This window comes from Neopelma chrysocephalum, unplaced genomic scaffold (genome assembly GCF_003984885.1).
Source record: "Neopelma chrysocephalum unplaced genomic scaffold, ASM398488v2 Primary Assembly neopelma1_23b, whole genome shotgun sequence".
Classification (NCBI taxonomy): Eukaryota; Metazoa; Chordata; class Aves; order Passeriformes; family Pipridae; genus Neopelma; species Neopelma chrysocephalum.
In genome coordinates, this window is record NW_020897692.1 from 16,276,924 (window position 1) to 16,294,243 (window position 17,320).

The following is a 17,320-nucleotide window of genomic DNA, read 5'->3' on the forward strand; positions in this document are numbered from 1 at the left end:
CAAATGAACCAGGGAGAAATCAGCCAACCAAGGAGCTTTCCTTTCTTTCTTTTCTGTGGATTAGAATATGAACCAAAAAATGAAGCAAGGCTGCATTACTTACCTTCATAAAATTTCATTTAAAGCACACTGCTGTGATTCTACTTTAGAGAAAAACAGTAGTTTCCCATCAGAAAGGGGATGTGAAACTTCCACAGCTGGAAATCAGTGCTTCCAGTGGACACAAGAATGCACGACCTGCCAGTCAGAGAGCTCTACCTCTTGTTCAGCATTTTAGCCCTGACAGTAGATGTGACCAGGTTCAGAGGAGTAAATTTTGCATTGGTCATGTATGGGATTATCTGTCATTAGAAAAATGGTCTCTCTGATAGCTAGTAATGAAAGCTTAGTTTATGCCCTGCTTATTCCCCAACTTTCATGTAGTTTTTGTTGATTTTTTTTTTTCAGGAGTAACAGAGAAATCAACCTCAAATACCACTAATTGATCCCAATAAATTTCTCCTGTAAATGGCCAAATCTTTAAGTAAACCTACTATTAGTTCAGATTTTATACAACATTTAGGTTATGCTTGGGGAGAAAATGAATATTTTTGTTTAATTATTTTTAATCAGTGGTTCTAATAGCAGCAGGTGAGTAAGCATTTTTGATTTGCTGTGCTAGCCTGGTAGAATATAACACACACGTTAGTACACTCTTAATGCTGCTCTAAATGGAGTAGCCTACATGAAGATCATGTTAGTTATTTCCCCTAGGAGAAAAGTATTGTTGTAAAACCAGCAATTTCTTTGTTTTATTGTATTTATATAAATGGAAATGTTCTTATTCTATTCATGTAAATGGAAAAAAAAAAGAAGTCACAAATTTTCCTAAAGTTTCAAGCTTTTTATCTGCAAGTTCTCACCCTTAAAAATATTTTAGGGATTTATTTTCATCCTTCTTGCTGACTGCCATCTTTTTTGGATGCTCTTCTCTCATATAAAGTAGATGACTTTCAACTACCTTAAAATCCTCATTGCTAAGCACCACAGTGTGTGTGTTTTGGCTATCTTATGTTCTGGATGCAGTCTGGGTACCTATTTCACTATCCCATTCTAGTGTTTTCCTTACCATTATGGCTCTACCTGTCTTCTCTTTACTGTCACATAAGCCCTGTGTCCCTTTTGCTGTTTCCCAACATCCACTACTTTTTCAGTTACTGTGTCTTTCTCTGGGTCCCCTTAGATACTTACTTTGCCCTGAATTATTTCTCTCATTCCTCTGCCCAGCTTCTTTTCCTTCCTACTTGCCTCTTGGCATATATCCTTTTTTGCTGCATTGAAAAATCAGAGAAGTGAGTTTTCAATAGTGACAGAGAAAACATACTTACCTAGGATATGTTATGGTGGGTGTTTGGGTTTTTTTCAGAATCTCATTAAATTTGTTAGTACTTTCTAAAATATGGCTTCCAAAAGAATAAATTATTAAAATCAGTTTTCAGGTTGTCATGAATAAATGAAGTATGTAAAAAAGTTGGAAGCTACACTTAATAAGACAGATGCCTGATGTGGTGAATACAATGTCCCAGTGAAGGTGTCCCATCACACAGTTGTGTCCCCATCCACCTTGCTTCTGCAGTTGCACTCTATTGGTACCTCATCACTTTCAAATGCTTCTTTTTAAGACATACTCCAAATTCTAAAATATGGTGAAGCAGAATTTTTAGCAGATGCAAGAGCAGGTGACAAGGAGAAAGGGTAGAGCAGAGCAGGGGCCAGTATATGATTTATTTTTCGATTTTTATTTTTGTAAAGCAGATTTATGACACAATTTTCACCAAAAATGTAAGAATTTGACTGCTGATGTTTAACACATTGACAAAAGTCCTGTCTTTCACTAGCTGTGATGCCTATAAACCATCGTATTAGCCACTTAATTTCTGTGCTCTGTTTTGTCCAAAATGTTAGTGACATTTCAGTACAACCTCATCTCCCTTTCATAGAATCATAGGTTTGGGTTGGAAGGGATCTTAAAGATTATCTAGTTCCAACCCTACTGCCATGAGCAGGGTCACCAGAGCCTTCTCTTCTTCAGACTGAACAACCCTAACTCTCTCAACCTGTCTTCACAGGAGAGACGCTCCAGCCTTCTGATCATTATTTTTTTTTGGCACAGCATTGAGACATAAGAGAAATATTAACACAGTTTTAAGTTATGAAGGAGGCATAAATAGTAAGATATTTTACTAGATTACTGTTACCAAATTAGAATTCAGAATTAGAAGTTGCTTTCTGGAAAAAAATATGAACCTCTTGAACTTCAGAAAATCAAAGAACAGCTATCTCTTACATAAAATGCAGTGAGAACGTTTTCTAAACTGAAAAGACTTACTAAGTAGTCATGAATCTTCTTGTTACTTTTGATTACTTTTGCTTTGCCCTCATCATAGTAATTTGTGGGATGCACAATAAGTTGTTCTGCTTGGTAAATTGGTAGCCTTACATTTGTTTGGTTTTAGTGAGTCACAAGTTTGCCTCTCTGGAAGAGACAAAAAGCAGTAATAAACAGAGTTGAAAAAAAGGTGAAGGCTGTATCAATCCATTGTTGATATCCACCAAAAATTAATTATGAGAGCATGTAGAAGCAGTGCCATATGCATGGAGGTTATTTCTTGCTCCCTCATGGGAAAAAATACGTTCACTGTGGTTTTGCTAGATTTCAGAATAGGGACTTAATTTGGGAGTTCCTCATGTACTCACATTTTCTTGACTATAGTCTGAATTTCTAAAAAACCCCAATAGAGTTATTAGAGTTATTAATTGTAGCTTAAGTGTAGTAGTAAAATTAGATCTCATGATTTGCTTTTTTTTGATACGTTGTCTCTCCTTTCAGAATTCCTTTGCCCACACATCTCTCAACAGCATTCCCTGTGGTTTCTTCTGATGTGCCTCAGTTGCCTGAACCTGTTGTGCCCTCTCAGATTTCCTCTGAATTGCCATCTGTATGCCAGGAAGAACTGTGCCATAATGGAGGGACTTGTCATCCTCTCTCTCTGCCTACTGGGGCCACCTCGTTTCAGTGTGACTGCCCACTACACTTCACTGGTCGATTTTGTGAAAAAGGTAGTTGTGATTAATTTTTTCTCAATTAGTTGTGAAATGCAAGTTTTATGCTTTTTTGGACGTGGAAAAGGGGAAGAAGTAATGATAATCATGTTTCTCTGCTTTTCATCCCCATAACTGTTGGTAACTGAGAAGAAGATTCATTGAGGTAATTCTAATAGTACTTATTTACAAAGTAAGATACGTCAGGCACACTTCTGAGAGTTGCAGACTTAAGGAAAAAAATAATGTATTATTTGTGCAAATTGTTGTGCACAGTTTTAATGCATGTTTTTCAATGTAGTATTTCTGGAACAAAAGAAAGTTAACTTACAAAAACAAGGAGAAGATTTCCTCAAAAGATTATATGTTTTCCATTTCTATGGATTGAGTTTTATTCATCACTGTGCCTGGTCCTTCATTGAAAAAGACTTTTTTTACTCTATAGCTCATTTATACTTCTATTCTACTACTGCTGCTCATAAAGCACAGAGCAATCAAATGAACATATTTTAATTAGAATTTGAATAAAAAGTAATTCTTTGAACAATTTTGGTTTCTTTGTAAAAAGAGTCAAGGCTATTAGGCAAACTGATCAATATTTCTGTTTTGTAATTGTAACTGCTTTGCTTTACTGCTTCTCAGAATGTTCTTTTTGGAACAAATTCTATAGCTGGCTTCAAAACCTGCTTTAGCTTTTACGGTACCATGTGTTATAAATTGCAGTAGATAATTCTCATAGCATTAAATTCCTGGTGTCCAAGAAATGAACAAAAAAATTGTCTAGATTATGATTATATAACTGTATCATCCTCCTAATGAACTTCCCATGGTATGAAGTAAAAGCAAGTAGAGTTAAAAATGCCCTTACCGGACTGCTAGTATATCTGAGCTAGCATCACCTTGTATTACTGTCTAAAAATACGTCATTGCACTCACTATATGTGAAAGCAATCACTGACTCCCAGCTCTAAAAAAAAAATTTGTCATGTGTTGCTTCTATATCAGAGAATATTTTACCATTCAGCCTTTCCCAAGTTTAAAATAAATTTAATCATATATTTTTAAATTGTCAGTGTTACGTTGAATTCTGTGAGTATCTTCTACATATTTGGTCTCTGGGCATACTCTTTGCACTTGCTTTCAATACACTGCAGCTGTGGAAGCTGCAACATAAAATAATGGAACCAAAAAACGTGCGTTTCCATCAAACATAACAGATTTAGTTACCATTCAGTGTGTCATTCGATGTAGTATTTTCAAAATTTCAATAAAGTGTTCTATTTATTTACATACATTTTATGTGCCAGAATTCTCTTCCGTGTTCCAAAGAATGCACTTGGCACCCTTTGTATCAGCATTATCTGTGGTATTTTGGATGTGAGCGGGTTTTTGCTTTTTCCAAGGGTTATGCCAGAAGTAAGCAATATTAAATTTAAACAGGAGTTTGATAGACATCCTGTGGTAATAGGCCATATCAATGTGTGTGCACAACCACTCTATCGGGTGACACTTTGTTCGGACTCCACCAGTTCCTTCCACTAGTGTCTGATTGCTGCTTTCTTCTGACATTCTAGTTGATCTGTCAATCTCTAGGAGTCTTCTATAGTTTGGTGTTCTTAATGAAAATTTACATAACCTGTGTTTGAATCATTGTCTGAGCTAGGTACTTACTCCCCTGTGCCACAGACTTTGGAGGAAGTACCTCCTCTTTCATTGACTGAATAGCTACTTTTGAGTTATTCATTTAAAAATAGGATTTTAAGCCGTTTTCTCTTTTGAAGACTAACCAGTGCAGGCCCGCTGAGTTCATACAGTGGGATGAGTTGACTTCCGACTACATTTCTAAGTAAATTTTTCAAATTTATCTTACCTGTGTAAATGAAGAGGTCTCTTCTCTTTCTTTCTGCGACCTTGTTTCAAAAATCATATGTGAAAATATGACAGAATTACGAGTACCTGAAGAGCGTATTAAAAGCGTGGGTCTATTACACTAAGTTGCAGTTGTAACCAAATCTCTGATGTTTAGGACTGAAGCACCTTACATTAGATACATATATAACCATTCCATTCAATAAAATCAGAATACAAGCTTTAAAGAAACCCTGAAACAAGTAGCTCCTGTGGAGAATTATAGCTATATAATTATACCATCCTTTTAATAGTTGAACGTCCAGTTTTCATGCGATATCTATTCTTTTTTCCTAAAAGTGGAAGAGATGCCATTTGCTTTCCTGAAGCTTTTAGCCATGCCTGATGTTGAGATATTAACAGCAATTAATATTTCTGTATAGGATGTCTTGTAATAGTTCTAGTACTGGAAGAATAACATTTCTCTTCTCTTCCATTTTGTGTGGAGAAGACAAATTAAGGAGTTCCTCTTTTCACAAAGCTCTGCTTTTACCCTCTATATTCCTTCAACACAAGGAACAGCCTCATCCTTTTTGCTAGTGCTATTGTGACATGCTCATTGGCAGCTCACTGAGACAGTTACATCCCAGAGTGTGTGCTGTCACATTACATGTTTATGTAGATCAGGATACGACTTAATGTATCCTGTATTTAGTAGCTGAAAAGTAACTGCAGCATACTGTGATTTTATTTAATCCTAAAGTTTCAATGAGAGTGACGATTTACTGTAATGAAACCAGACATTGCCCAACTGAACTATCACTATAAGCCTTTGATATTCAGAGACAAGTTCTTCAATAACTTGGAAAGAGATCATATTTAGAGGAGATAAGGGCATCTGTAGTAATTTTATAATTATTTACCATACACCTTGCAATGGAGAAAGTAAACTATCAGGTAAGCAATCCAAAAACCGTGTTCCACTCAAGGAAATTGTCTCTCAACTCCTTAAAGTTAGCTATGATCTGTTGTAATTGTACTGGAGTGTATACCTGTACATTTCAGTAGTATACTCTCATTATTCATCTTTGTGATCTACCTTGCACCTACCATTAACTAAATTTCAGCAAGAAAATATGTCATACACTTAACTGGCATATTAACAGTCAGCATGACATACCACATACAAACCCTACGTGGATATCTTGGCTTCACTAGGATGTGTGCATTTTCTTGTTTCATTTTTAGGGTGAAATACACTACTTAGTTTCTTAGTAGCAACTGTATGTTTCTAACAGTGTGTAAGACCATCTTCTAGAGTGAAAGCAAGTGAATGTCACCATCTCAAGTGTTTTAACTTGATAGTGTGTTATAAATGCAATATTGCATTTTTCCTTTTTCTAATCAGTTGTTCCTTGACTAATAAACTCCAGCAGGTTGTTCTGCCCGTACAAGAAATATATTCAAATCACAATTGTCATTATGGATATACTAGGGCCAAGCCAGTTTATTTAAATACACAGTGTACTTACTTTAAACAATCAGTTACCTCTGAAATATCTCTAAATGACAATTTTGAAGAAGTCTATCTCCATTTTTCTAAGGAAATACAAAAGTATGCATACAAATCAGTGCATTTGCAAAGTTCGAACTGCAGCTATTAGTTTATTAAAAAAACCTTAAAAGTTTATGTGCATATAAACAAAGGGAAAAAAAGAAAGGTTTATTCCCTACTTCCTATCAGCAAGGGATGTCAGGCCACTTCCCAGAAAACCGTGTTTCAGCACACTTAGCAGTTGCTTCAGAAAGGAAACATTGTAAATAACAAGTATCCCCTGCTTCCTCCTCCTTTCCTTAGCTTTTATATCTGAGCTGACATCCTATAGTATGGAATATCCTTTTGGTTAATGCTGTGTCCCCTCCCAGGATCTTGCCCACCCCCAGCCTCTGGATGGGGTGGGAGGAATGTTGAGAGACAGTGCTGATGCTGTGCCAGCCCTGCTCAGCAGAAGCCTGAAAACACTGGTGTGTTATCAACAACATTCTTTTTTTGTTTGGTTTATTTTTACTAATAATTACCAAAGTTACTTGGAATTTAGAAGTTAGTAAAAGGTTTATTTTAAAATCTCTCTATTTAAATACAGCATAGAAAACTTGCTTCTCATATAAAATTACTCTTCATTACTCAGTAGCAACTGCTGGGTCATGCAATAGCAAGGAAGTATTTTGTAGATAAGGAATACAATCAAGGGTAGATAGTATACACTGTGCTACCTTTTTCTCTTTTTCCCTTCTGTGTAAATAAACTTCTTCACTTTAACATGAAATGTATCATTCTTTCTTTATTAGCTAAGCTATTTTATCTGCTTCATTGTGAAATTCCTACGAGTGGAAAAAATGCAATGCTTCTGCTTTAGATTGAAAGCAGATGGTTGTCTATTACTGTAAAGTTCATAACAATAGATTTGGAATATCACTGTCTTGAATGTGCAAGACATGTCCTTGACTGTTAATTATGTCCCTGACTGTTAATTATAACATTAACATTTTTAAAGTCTCCAAAATTTTTAGTATTCTGTAAAAGTTTTATAAATTGTTCAATAAAAAGAGTATTTAAATGTCATGTGGTAAAAACAGGAAATCTGTTTAATTTGATACGTTGCCTGTGTATACTCTGTACATTACTTAAAGGTCAACTCCTTTGACAAAGCTGTAAAAGCAACAGTAAAATGGAAGGTTGTTACAGGCATTTATGTTGGAACAGTCACACCTAGAGGCTTTGCTACATTTGTTCCTTGGGACACAGTTGTTGAATTCCTGATTTGTTGAGTAATACTTTATAATATCACCCTGAACATTAGATGTTTCTTTTATAGCGGCTTTTCTAGACATTGTTCCTAACTTAACATTTCTAACTTGTGTCATTGACTAGTATCACTCATCTCAGACAAGTCTGGGGAGGTTTGTCTTTATGTTTGATATTATATTTGGTTTTGAAGAGAAATGTAGTTGGTCCAATTCCTATTATTTCAGACATATGTAGAACAATCTCACATTTCCAGTAGATCTATTTATTTCCTTAATAATATTCATACTGTGTATGTATGATTTAAAACAAGTCTATGACATTTTCCACCAAAAAGAAAAGTGAGCAAATGGGAGTGATATAAAGAGTTGTGGGTGAGAAAGGACAATTGTGCTTTCATCTCCACATTCCAGTCTCAGCTTGAGGTGCTGAGAACTCAAAAACGGGATGTTATTACCCTAAAGCCTCTGGTTTTCCAGAATTCAAGTTTTCTTTCACTCATTTTGCCCTCCTTCAAAATGATTCATATCTTTTAGGACTTTGTGAACAGAAAAAAAATAATGTGTTTAGAGATAAGTATAAACTTCAGTAATTAATTTCATATCATTAACCTCAGCCAGTATCTAAACTCATGAGATATCTATTGATGTCCCACAAATTGCATTCATGTGTGTAAAACTTCCACATGAACTCTCTAGTTTTTGGGCTAGCTTTGCAAAAAGCATTATTTTCCCTTCAGACTTAATTTTATTTTTAGAGAATGGCTTTTAAAATCAAGAACACAGTAGGCTAGTAAAGACCAAACAAAGATTTAACCAGAAGTTAAATAACTTTGTATGCTGGTTTTGATACACTAGTTGCAATTTTATAGGAAATAGCTAACCATTCCCACACAGTTTACTCAATTCAATAAAATTCAACAGAAGTACTATTTTGGTGAGCAATGCAAAAATGAAATATATAAATTAATTTTCTGCTCTGCACTTTCACTTGTGGATATAGTCTTGTACTTTGATATCAGACTAGGCAAACCTTGTGAAATGTAACTTGTGTCTGTGAGTAATTATATTAGTTGCACAATCACCTGGATTTAGCATATAGTTCACTAAACTATGGAGAAGTTTTTGAAGGTGTCTAAAATATCTCTAATCCAGTGCCATCTTGTTCTATCAGTTACTATGTATCAGTGTTTTATTTTAATGTGGATTAATTTGCTGAAGTATTTTGAAATCAAAGGAAAACAGGATTTTGACAGAAGAGCAGCTGGATTCACAAGGACAAGGTGAAGCAATTTTTGACTAATCCTTCTTCCACCCTCTTGAACAGTTTTGTAGAATTTTACCATTCAAAAGCAAGTACCAGTATAAGCTTTCATACAAATTAGTATTACATTTTCATATAATTTAGAAATTATGTCCCAGATTCAGTGCAACATGTAAGCTTTACATGTATTTAAATGTAAGAGTGTAAGGAGTCTGTGATTCATGTGCTTGATGCTAAAGATGTAGGTATTCTGCTATATTAGACCCTGAATTAGGATCCATCCATTCTGTTACACTTATGTAGCTTATCACTGAAAAACAACTTACATCTCAAATCCCTCCAGATGACTTAATGAAATTTTAAAGGGATGTAATGGTTTTCTATGACTATTAAGACTAGATTAAAAATGTAATTAAATGAGAGTTTAAGACACACCTTAGTTATACCTAGAGGGAAGATGACAAGAAAGAAAGAGCTTGTTGAAATGCAGAAAGAGCTCTTCAAAGCACCAACCAACTCTTAAAAACCTGTGTCCCAGTCTCCATAAAGTTGTTTATGTTTGCAACTGCCATCTACCCACAACCAACTCATTTCAGAACAGCTATAAGGTCTACTGCTATAGTGTGTAATATAGAGCTATATGGTATACTATAAGGCTACAGGATTCTCTTACTGAACACAGATTTAATACATATTTAACAAGTCTGTTCTCTGAAATTATGGAGTCTGTTGGGTATTTGTTGCTTTGAGAGATTTCTGGCAAAAAATAATTTATAAAAGTCATAGAAAACTCTTTGTCTCCTCATCTTTTAGAGCAGAGCTGTGAAATTTTGTCTTTTCTAGTATTAGGCTTTTGAATCACTATTTCTTTAATGTGGATGAAAGTTTTCTTGTCATAGTAACCTTTAGGAGATTTGTAACAATTTGGTAACAAATACTACTTTGGGAAAGAACAGATAACAGAAAGTGAAATAATGGCGAGTTTAGAATTTGCGGGAAACAAGATTTCTTCCCTTCATTTTCTGCTTGAAAATGCCAGAATAAAAGTTGATTGTTTCTAAAGCTTGCAACCTATTAAGCTGTTAATCTCCCAATTCCTTTGAGTCATTTTTTGTTTGAAGGTATTAACTGTTGCATAGGTGAAAAATACTTACTTTTTTCCTTACTTTACTTCTCCATTTATGGCATTTTCTGGAAAAACCTTGTTTCAGTAACTCCTGAATTGCAGTCATTTGTTCTGTTGGTGCTAATTTGCTGTTAATCAAGTCATCTGTGAAAATGTGATGTGTCTCCCCCAGCAGTATGGCAATGCTTATTTTCTGAGCTTGACTCATTTGAGTTCTTCCACAGGAGATACCATGTAATAAAGCAGGTGAGGTATTAAATACGGTTTTTGAGCTTTATTATGTAGCCTGTAAGAAAGAGGCGTAGAAGACTGTGACTGTGTTTTCTTTTATAGCACAAAATAAGCAATAGTTATTTGGGCTTCTTACCAATGCAATCATCTGTGTTACTGAGTTAGGATAATAGTATATTTTACTACCTTGACATTTTCTTTTCAAGAATGATGTGACTAAAAACAGAGGGCATTTTTCATCCCTGGATGCAAGGTGTGCAGCTGCTGGGTGTTCCCAGACCACTCTCAGGATCCTCAGCCAGCTGAGAGTGAAGTGAACATGAGGATTCTCTAGAGACCTCATTAAAGTGTCATGTCCCAGAGTAAGTGGTCATTTTGAAAGGATACTGGCTACTTACATGATGTGGTTACAGAGGAAATGGCTTTGCTGTTTCCTGGCCTAAACATTAATTTCTGACTTAAGCATGAAAACACACATTATTTCTAATTAAGAGTGCTTGACACATTCCTTTTCAGGGATCTTCATGGAATGCTAGTCTTTGCATTCACTTTAAATCTCAAACTAGTTTTGTTTAAAAAGGAGGAAAATTTATCATATAGATGTTAGGAAGTCACTGTATTGAGGCTTCTCAAGCTTCAAACCTCCCCCCTCGAGGAAGTCATCTTCTCTGATGTCATATAAAAAGCCAATAGTTTGGTACTCCCACCATTGTAGTTTCTTTATATTTTTATAATAACAGTTTGTGGTGATAAAATATGCAAGTAATTATATAACAAAAATGTTTTAGCTATTTAGCATTTTTAGCTACCCAGGAAATTCAAGATTCAGAAGGTAAATTCCCTAGTAGCACAATACACTTACCTATTTACATTCTACATGGGTGTACATCAGATCTCTACAAAATCTGTAAAGGTTCTAGAGCTTGGGAGCATGTAGAATCTCCCTGTGTTTCAGTGTAAATAGTGAAAATATTGAATACATCATCAAACTGAAGCCTTAAGCCCCTAATGGGGGCAGGCATCAAACAGAGCAAAGAGTTGAGACATTGCCCAAATAGATATTCAAATTACTGTCAGATTCCTATTTTCTGTTACATTCATACTTAAGACAAGAACTTGCACAAATGAACACAATTTTCCTATGTGAATTGTATTTTCCTCTATCAAGAGTTTTCCTTCATGGATTCTTTAGCCCTACAGAAGTCAAAAATAAAACTACAGTATTATAAATAATTAATAAAAGACATTTGCACATTGAATGCAATAGAAAATATGCAAATATGGGAAATAAAATCAAGAAAATAAAGGCAAGGATCCTATTAGCTTCTACCAAAGTGGAAAACTACAGATTCATCTAACTTCCAAAGATGTTTCCCAACATATGGCATTATTCCTAATACTATCTTATGGAAATAATCATAGATGAATAACTGTTTCTTTTTATACACGTGTAAAATCTGTTTCAGCAACTGGTGAACTTCAGCAAAATAAAGAACATAAATCAATCAAAAATTTGTATAAGTAAAATGCATACAATGTGGTGAAGTTCAGTCACAAGCTTTTAAAGTTTCTTTTAGAGTTTAATAGCAGAAGCCCAGTCCTTTTGGACACCTGTCTCTTCACATGTATTTTCTCATATAACAGGAATTATGCTACTGGGTTTTTTGTTGGTTGTTTTTGTGATTTTTTTTCAGTACAGTTTGCAAAATGAAAAAGGTTTATCACTGAGGGTTGGTTTGAGGTTTAAATTATGGAGTCGTTATTTTAATAGGAAAAAAACCCATAAGATAGGAGTATTCCTACTAAACACATGTGTACTTCATTGAATGTCTGGCTAAGAGCATTGTAGAAACACTACGCAACCCTTTCTGCTCCTGGAGATCCTTATATAGGAGTTTTACAGGAACTCCTATTACATTAATTCTGTTCTTGATATAAAAGCATTTTAAATCACTCATAAAAATATTAATGTGCAGAAAAGGTGCTGAAAATCAAGGACTTCCATGCATTAAAAAAATAGAGTATGAAGGGATCTTTCATTCATTGCACTTTGAATTCCAGCAGGCTGCATAAATTTCTTCCTTTAAAGATGAATTCAGAGAGACTTAAGACAGGAATTGAGAATATTCGTTTCTAGATGATCAGAATCAGTCTCCCATTTTTTGACATTTCTGGAGACCAACCAGGGTGCAATTGAGAATAAAGGAAAGAATGTCAGCCCAGATTTAAAGCTTGAACATTCCCATGACTCATACAGCTACTGATGCTTCAGGGCCTAAAATTTATCCAAAGATGCTGAGGAGGCAAAATATTTAAAAGGAACAGTAACAATAAATTTTGTCAGAACTGAACATTTTTTTCCAAAATATTGGCTCAATATGTGTCTGATTTAAGTCTGATTTGTTTTATTTGTAAATCAACAAATACATGGGGTTTTCGGTACATTAAGAAGGCAACCTTAGGTCCCTGTTAGATACACTAAAAATTTGATAACATTTACGAAATGGAGGGAGGAACAGGATAAAGTGTCACTTAGTAGCAGGCAGGACAGATTTGTGAGGTTGTACAATAGGGCAACTGAACAATGAAAATATTTTTGAAGTGCAAATCTAGAAAAGTAAAATGAAATGAGCAATTATAAAGAAAAGTAGGCATCAGCATTATACTTAATCCAGCTGAAGGTCTCTTAGAAGAATAAAGAAAAAATCTCGGACACAGAGAATGCTAATAAAAACTCAGAACTCTCTGAGGAAGGAAATTACTTGACATTTGCTCGAAGTCTTTCAGCTTGAGGTGTTAATCATCTTATCTCAGCGCAGGGGAAGCCTACTACTTTGTTATTGCTAAAATGAAGTTTCAAATGTGACCTTACCAACCCCTGCAGTTGTCTACATTTTCTGTTACCTGTAAAAATATATCATATGTTTTCAGCATTTCCAGAAAAACATTCTTCATTCTTTCTTCTGGCTCCAGTAGTGGCACACTGAAATCCTGCTGCATTGTTACACTTTCAGAAGCAGTAGATTAACACTACGCTATTATATTGCTGCATGTTATTTTTCACACGAAAAACTTGCCGAAAACATATAGGACTCTATGAGTAGTAGTGAAACTTACTCATAATAATCAATAAGGCTTAGTCACTGTGTCTGCCATCAGGATTTTTGTAAGTTCTGGCAATATCTTCATTTATCTATGCCCCGATTTTTTGCTCGTAGCATGGCTATTTTCATTTTCTGCTTTAAAAAATGTTCTCCCCTAACAAAAATTGTCTTCTCTCTTAAGATTTGATTCATTAATCTTTAAGAGAAGATACAATCAATATCTACCTACTAAAAAAAAATAAAAATGCTGAAGGCATCTGTTACAATACTGGGAAATGTCGTTAAAAGTAGAGTCTTTGTTATAAAAAGAAATGCTTTTTACCGACCCTGACCAATGTTGTTGCTTCTTTTCTTTCTTAATGCTATGTTACAGACCACAAAATATTGACTTTATATCCTTATTTATTTTCTGACTTTGTTTTCCCAAACAAAAATAGACTATTTATATGCTACTATGTCTATGTGTATGAAACAAAAAAATCACATAGGAGTATTATATTTCAACTTCATAATAGTTTTGTATCTTTTCCTGCCACCGTTTGTCGTTCGTTTATTCTCCCTGTTTTTATTCTACCTGTTACAGTCCTTTGTGACTTGACAAATTCCCCTAGTGCAGTGTGAACAGGAACAAGAGTCTGATTCTGCATCTCCTTTCTTTGAGCCCCAGTATGAAGATAGAAACATTTTTATCATCTTCTTGTATTTGACAATTTGTCACAGAATCATGGAATAGTTAGGGTTGGAAGGGACCTCTGGAGATCATCTAGTCCAACTCCTGCTGCCAGGGCAGGGTAACCTAGAGGTCCTAGAGGTTTAAAATCCCTCCAGAGAAGAAAACACTATGACCTCTCTGGGCACCCTGTTCCAGTGCTCTTCCACTATCAACATAAAGAACTTCTTCCCCATGTAGAGCTGAAACTTCTTGTGTTTTAGTCTATGGCCATTGATCTATGTCCTGTGACTGGGCACCACTGGCACCATCCTCTTGGCACCCGCCTTTGAGATATTTATGTGCATTACTGAGATCCCCTCTCAGTCTTCTCTTCTATGGGACCTGATGTCATCACAAAACCTCTCAATGATTTTTGAGTTGTCTTGGGAATTCAGAGAGGTCCCAGCTGACTGGAAGTTGGAGAACATTGTCCTGATTTTCAAGGGCAAGAAGGAGGACCCCAGAAACTACAATCTCACTTCAGTGCCTGGTAAAGTTATGGAGAAGATTATTCTGGGAAATATTGAGAAATACCTGGAAGACAACTCAGTCATTGGTCACAGCCAGCACAGCTACATGAGAGGAAAGTCCTGCTTATCAAACCTGATTTCCTTTGATGACAAAGTAACCCACCTAGCTGATCAAGGGAAGCCAGTTGATGTAATCTTCTTGGATTTCTGTAAAGCTCTCAATACTGTCTCTCACAGAATCCTTCCAGACAAAGCAGATAGCACACAGTTGGATAAACACCTCATGTGGTGGGTGAGCAATTGGCCCACGGGTAGAGCACAGAGGGTAACAGTGAATGGGGTAACATCAGACTGGTGACCTGTCACTACTGGGATTCCAGAGGGCTCCATCTTAGGCCCTGTACTCTTCAACATCTTGATAAATGACTTGGACACAGGACTGGAAGGGATACTAAGTGAGTTTGCAGATGACACCAAACTGGGAGGAGCTGTTGACTCCCTCAAGGACAGGGGGGCCCTGCAGAGAGACCTCAACAAGTTAGAGGACTGGGCAATCACCAACCATATGAACTTCAACAAGGGAAAGTGCTGGATTCTGTACCTGGGGTGGAGCAACCCAAGGTGTATGTACAGACTGAGGAATGAGATTCTGGAAAGCAGTGCCAGGGAAAGGGCTATCTACACACATGTAGTGTTCTCTATGGTTATTTATAACTGATGATGACAATAATTTTGAAAATGAGATAATACTTAATAAACAAAATCTGAATTCAGTTATCTCTTGGTACTATCTCGTGGTGCAAATCTGGGTATAATTTGAAAGCCAAGCATATTTAGTCCAAGTCCTACTTAGACTTTGTTTTTAAAAGACATGAATGTTTCCTTATTGTCGTCACTGAATAAAGAATGAACTGTGAAGTTTCTTTCATCATTTGGGCAAAAACAAACAAAACACAAAAAAACCCAACCCAACTTTTCTTTTATTGCTTCCATTTATATTTTCTATGCTATAATTCAAATTTTTTATTCTGGCAGAAAATGGAAAACTTCTTAGTAGTCTGAAGGTATGGCAGCATAACTATTAAAAAACAATTCAGAAGAATAACAATGAAAGTAAAAACTGATAAAAGATTAACCTTCAAATATTTTCATAATGTTTGTAAATACTAATGTTATTACTTTTTCCCTTAATGATTTTGGACAACAGCATCTGTAGAATAAAACTAGTAATTTTTCCAATCAATATTTTACTGTGTAGCATCATGAGGTCCTATTTGCTTCCTTTTCTAATCCTGGGATGTGGGATCATTCAGATCAACTGCTTATGAAAGCTAATATATTATTATAAAGAGCATGAGGCTTGATTGAATTTGCAGCCATTGTGATACTCCAAAAAAATAGAATGTTGTGAAGATGAAATGGAAAAATCCATGAAAATTTGGGGTTGAAATTTTGTTAGCATATAGGTCAGGTAAACAGACAATGCTAGGAAATAATTGGAGAATTTTAATAAAAAGCTAAATGCCTTCACTGCTATCAGCCAAATTATATCAGAAAGTATATCCAAATACTTATGTTATAATTTGACATTAACAATCACTATGCTTTATTCATCTTATCTTTGACCACAAAACCTATGGCCTGTACTTCTTGTTTTTCTGGTGGTTCTATAAGCCCTTCTCTGGAAATCTGCAGTAGCTTGTTGTTTATTTTCCTTGCTTTTGTGACCACTGGACCATCACCTATATGATACAGAAGAGAATAGAATCCACCACCAAAATTAGCTTAGTGCCCTGCACATCACATCAGATCTACAATAAGGATAAAGGAAAGGGGGAAAGGATTTAAGGAGGAAGAATAATACATATATTCTGAGATGGCCTGAGTCACTCTACTGAGACCACAGAAATGGTTTTCTTCAACTGTATGTAGTGGAACAGAAAGCTGAATTAAAGGTTTCAAAAAAAAATTCCCTCACCAAATTGGATTATAGAGAGAAAGAGTTTGACTTGAAAGAGATATGTTTTGGAGATACATGGTGTCATGTAGCTTTGCAGAATTAGTTTCCTGAAGCAAACTGTTCAGTTGTTGGATGGTAACAGTGGAAGAGTTACCTGCACTAACAATGTTCAGTGTAGGGAGAAATAACAAAGCCAAATATACTGAAAGTAAAATAAACTGTCACAAATCAAAAAATGTGTCTATTTCTCAGTGTCTCAGTTTGAAGAGCCTGGAGCGTCTGCTAAAGAGGATGAGCCACGAGATAGACCAAACTTCTCTCTCGCAGGAACTGTAAACTCAAAATTAAGGGGCTTTGATCGAGGAAGTGTGGAAAAAAACAGAAGAAATAACCACCCTTTATTAAAAGATATATGTATGTTTGCAAGAACAGTGACAGAACACAAAAAAACTAGACAATAGTCCTCTACCCAAAAGTCCCCTTCAAACAAAAGAAAAAGGTCTGAATACTTATTTTTTAGCGCAGTCCTAATTGTGGCCTGCAGGCGGCGCTGTTGGGCTCTGGTGGTCACCACGTGGGGAGAGGGGTCTGGGGGGTGGTCTCGGGTCACGGGAGAAGCCGAAAAGAAGATGGGGGGCCCTTCCCCCAATGGAAGGAAGGGGAAAGGAAAGCAGTTCACCCCCAACAGGACTCACTGTTGTTCTCAGATGACAGCGTCC

General features: G+C 35.7%; 1 protein-coding gene across 1 annotated transcript in view; it reads left to right on the top strand.

Annotated features, from left to right (window-relative positions):
- Positions 1–17,320, top strand: part of EYS (eyes shut homolog) — an 868,863-nt gene that overhangs the window by 661,786 nt on the left and 189,757 nt on the right. Inside the window, exon 37 of the mRNA XM_027698171.1 lies at positions 2,870–3,099. Coding sequence (XP_027553972.1) covers positions 2,870–3,099 — 230 coding nt within the window. The remainder of the gene's footprint in view (positions 1–2,869; positions 3,100–17,320) is intronic.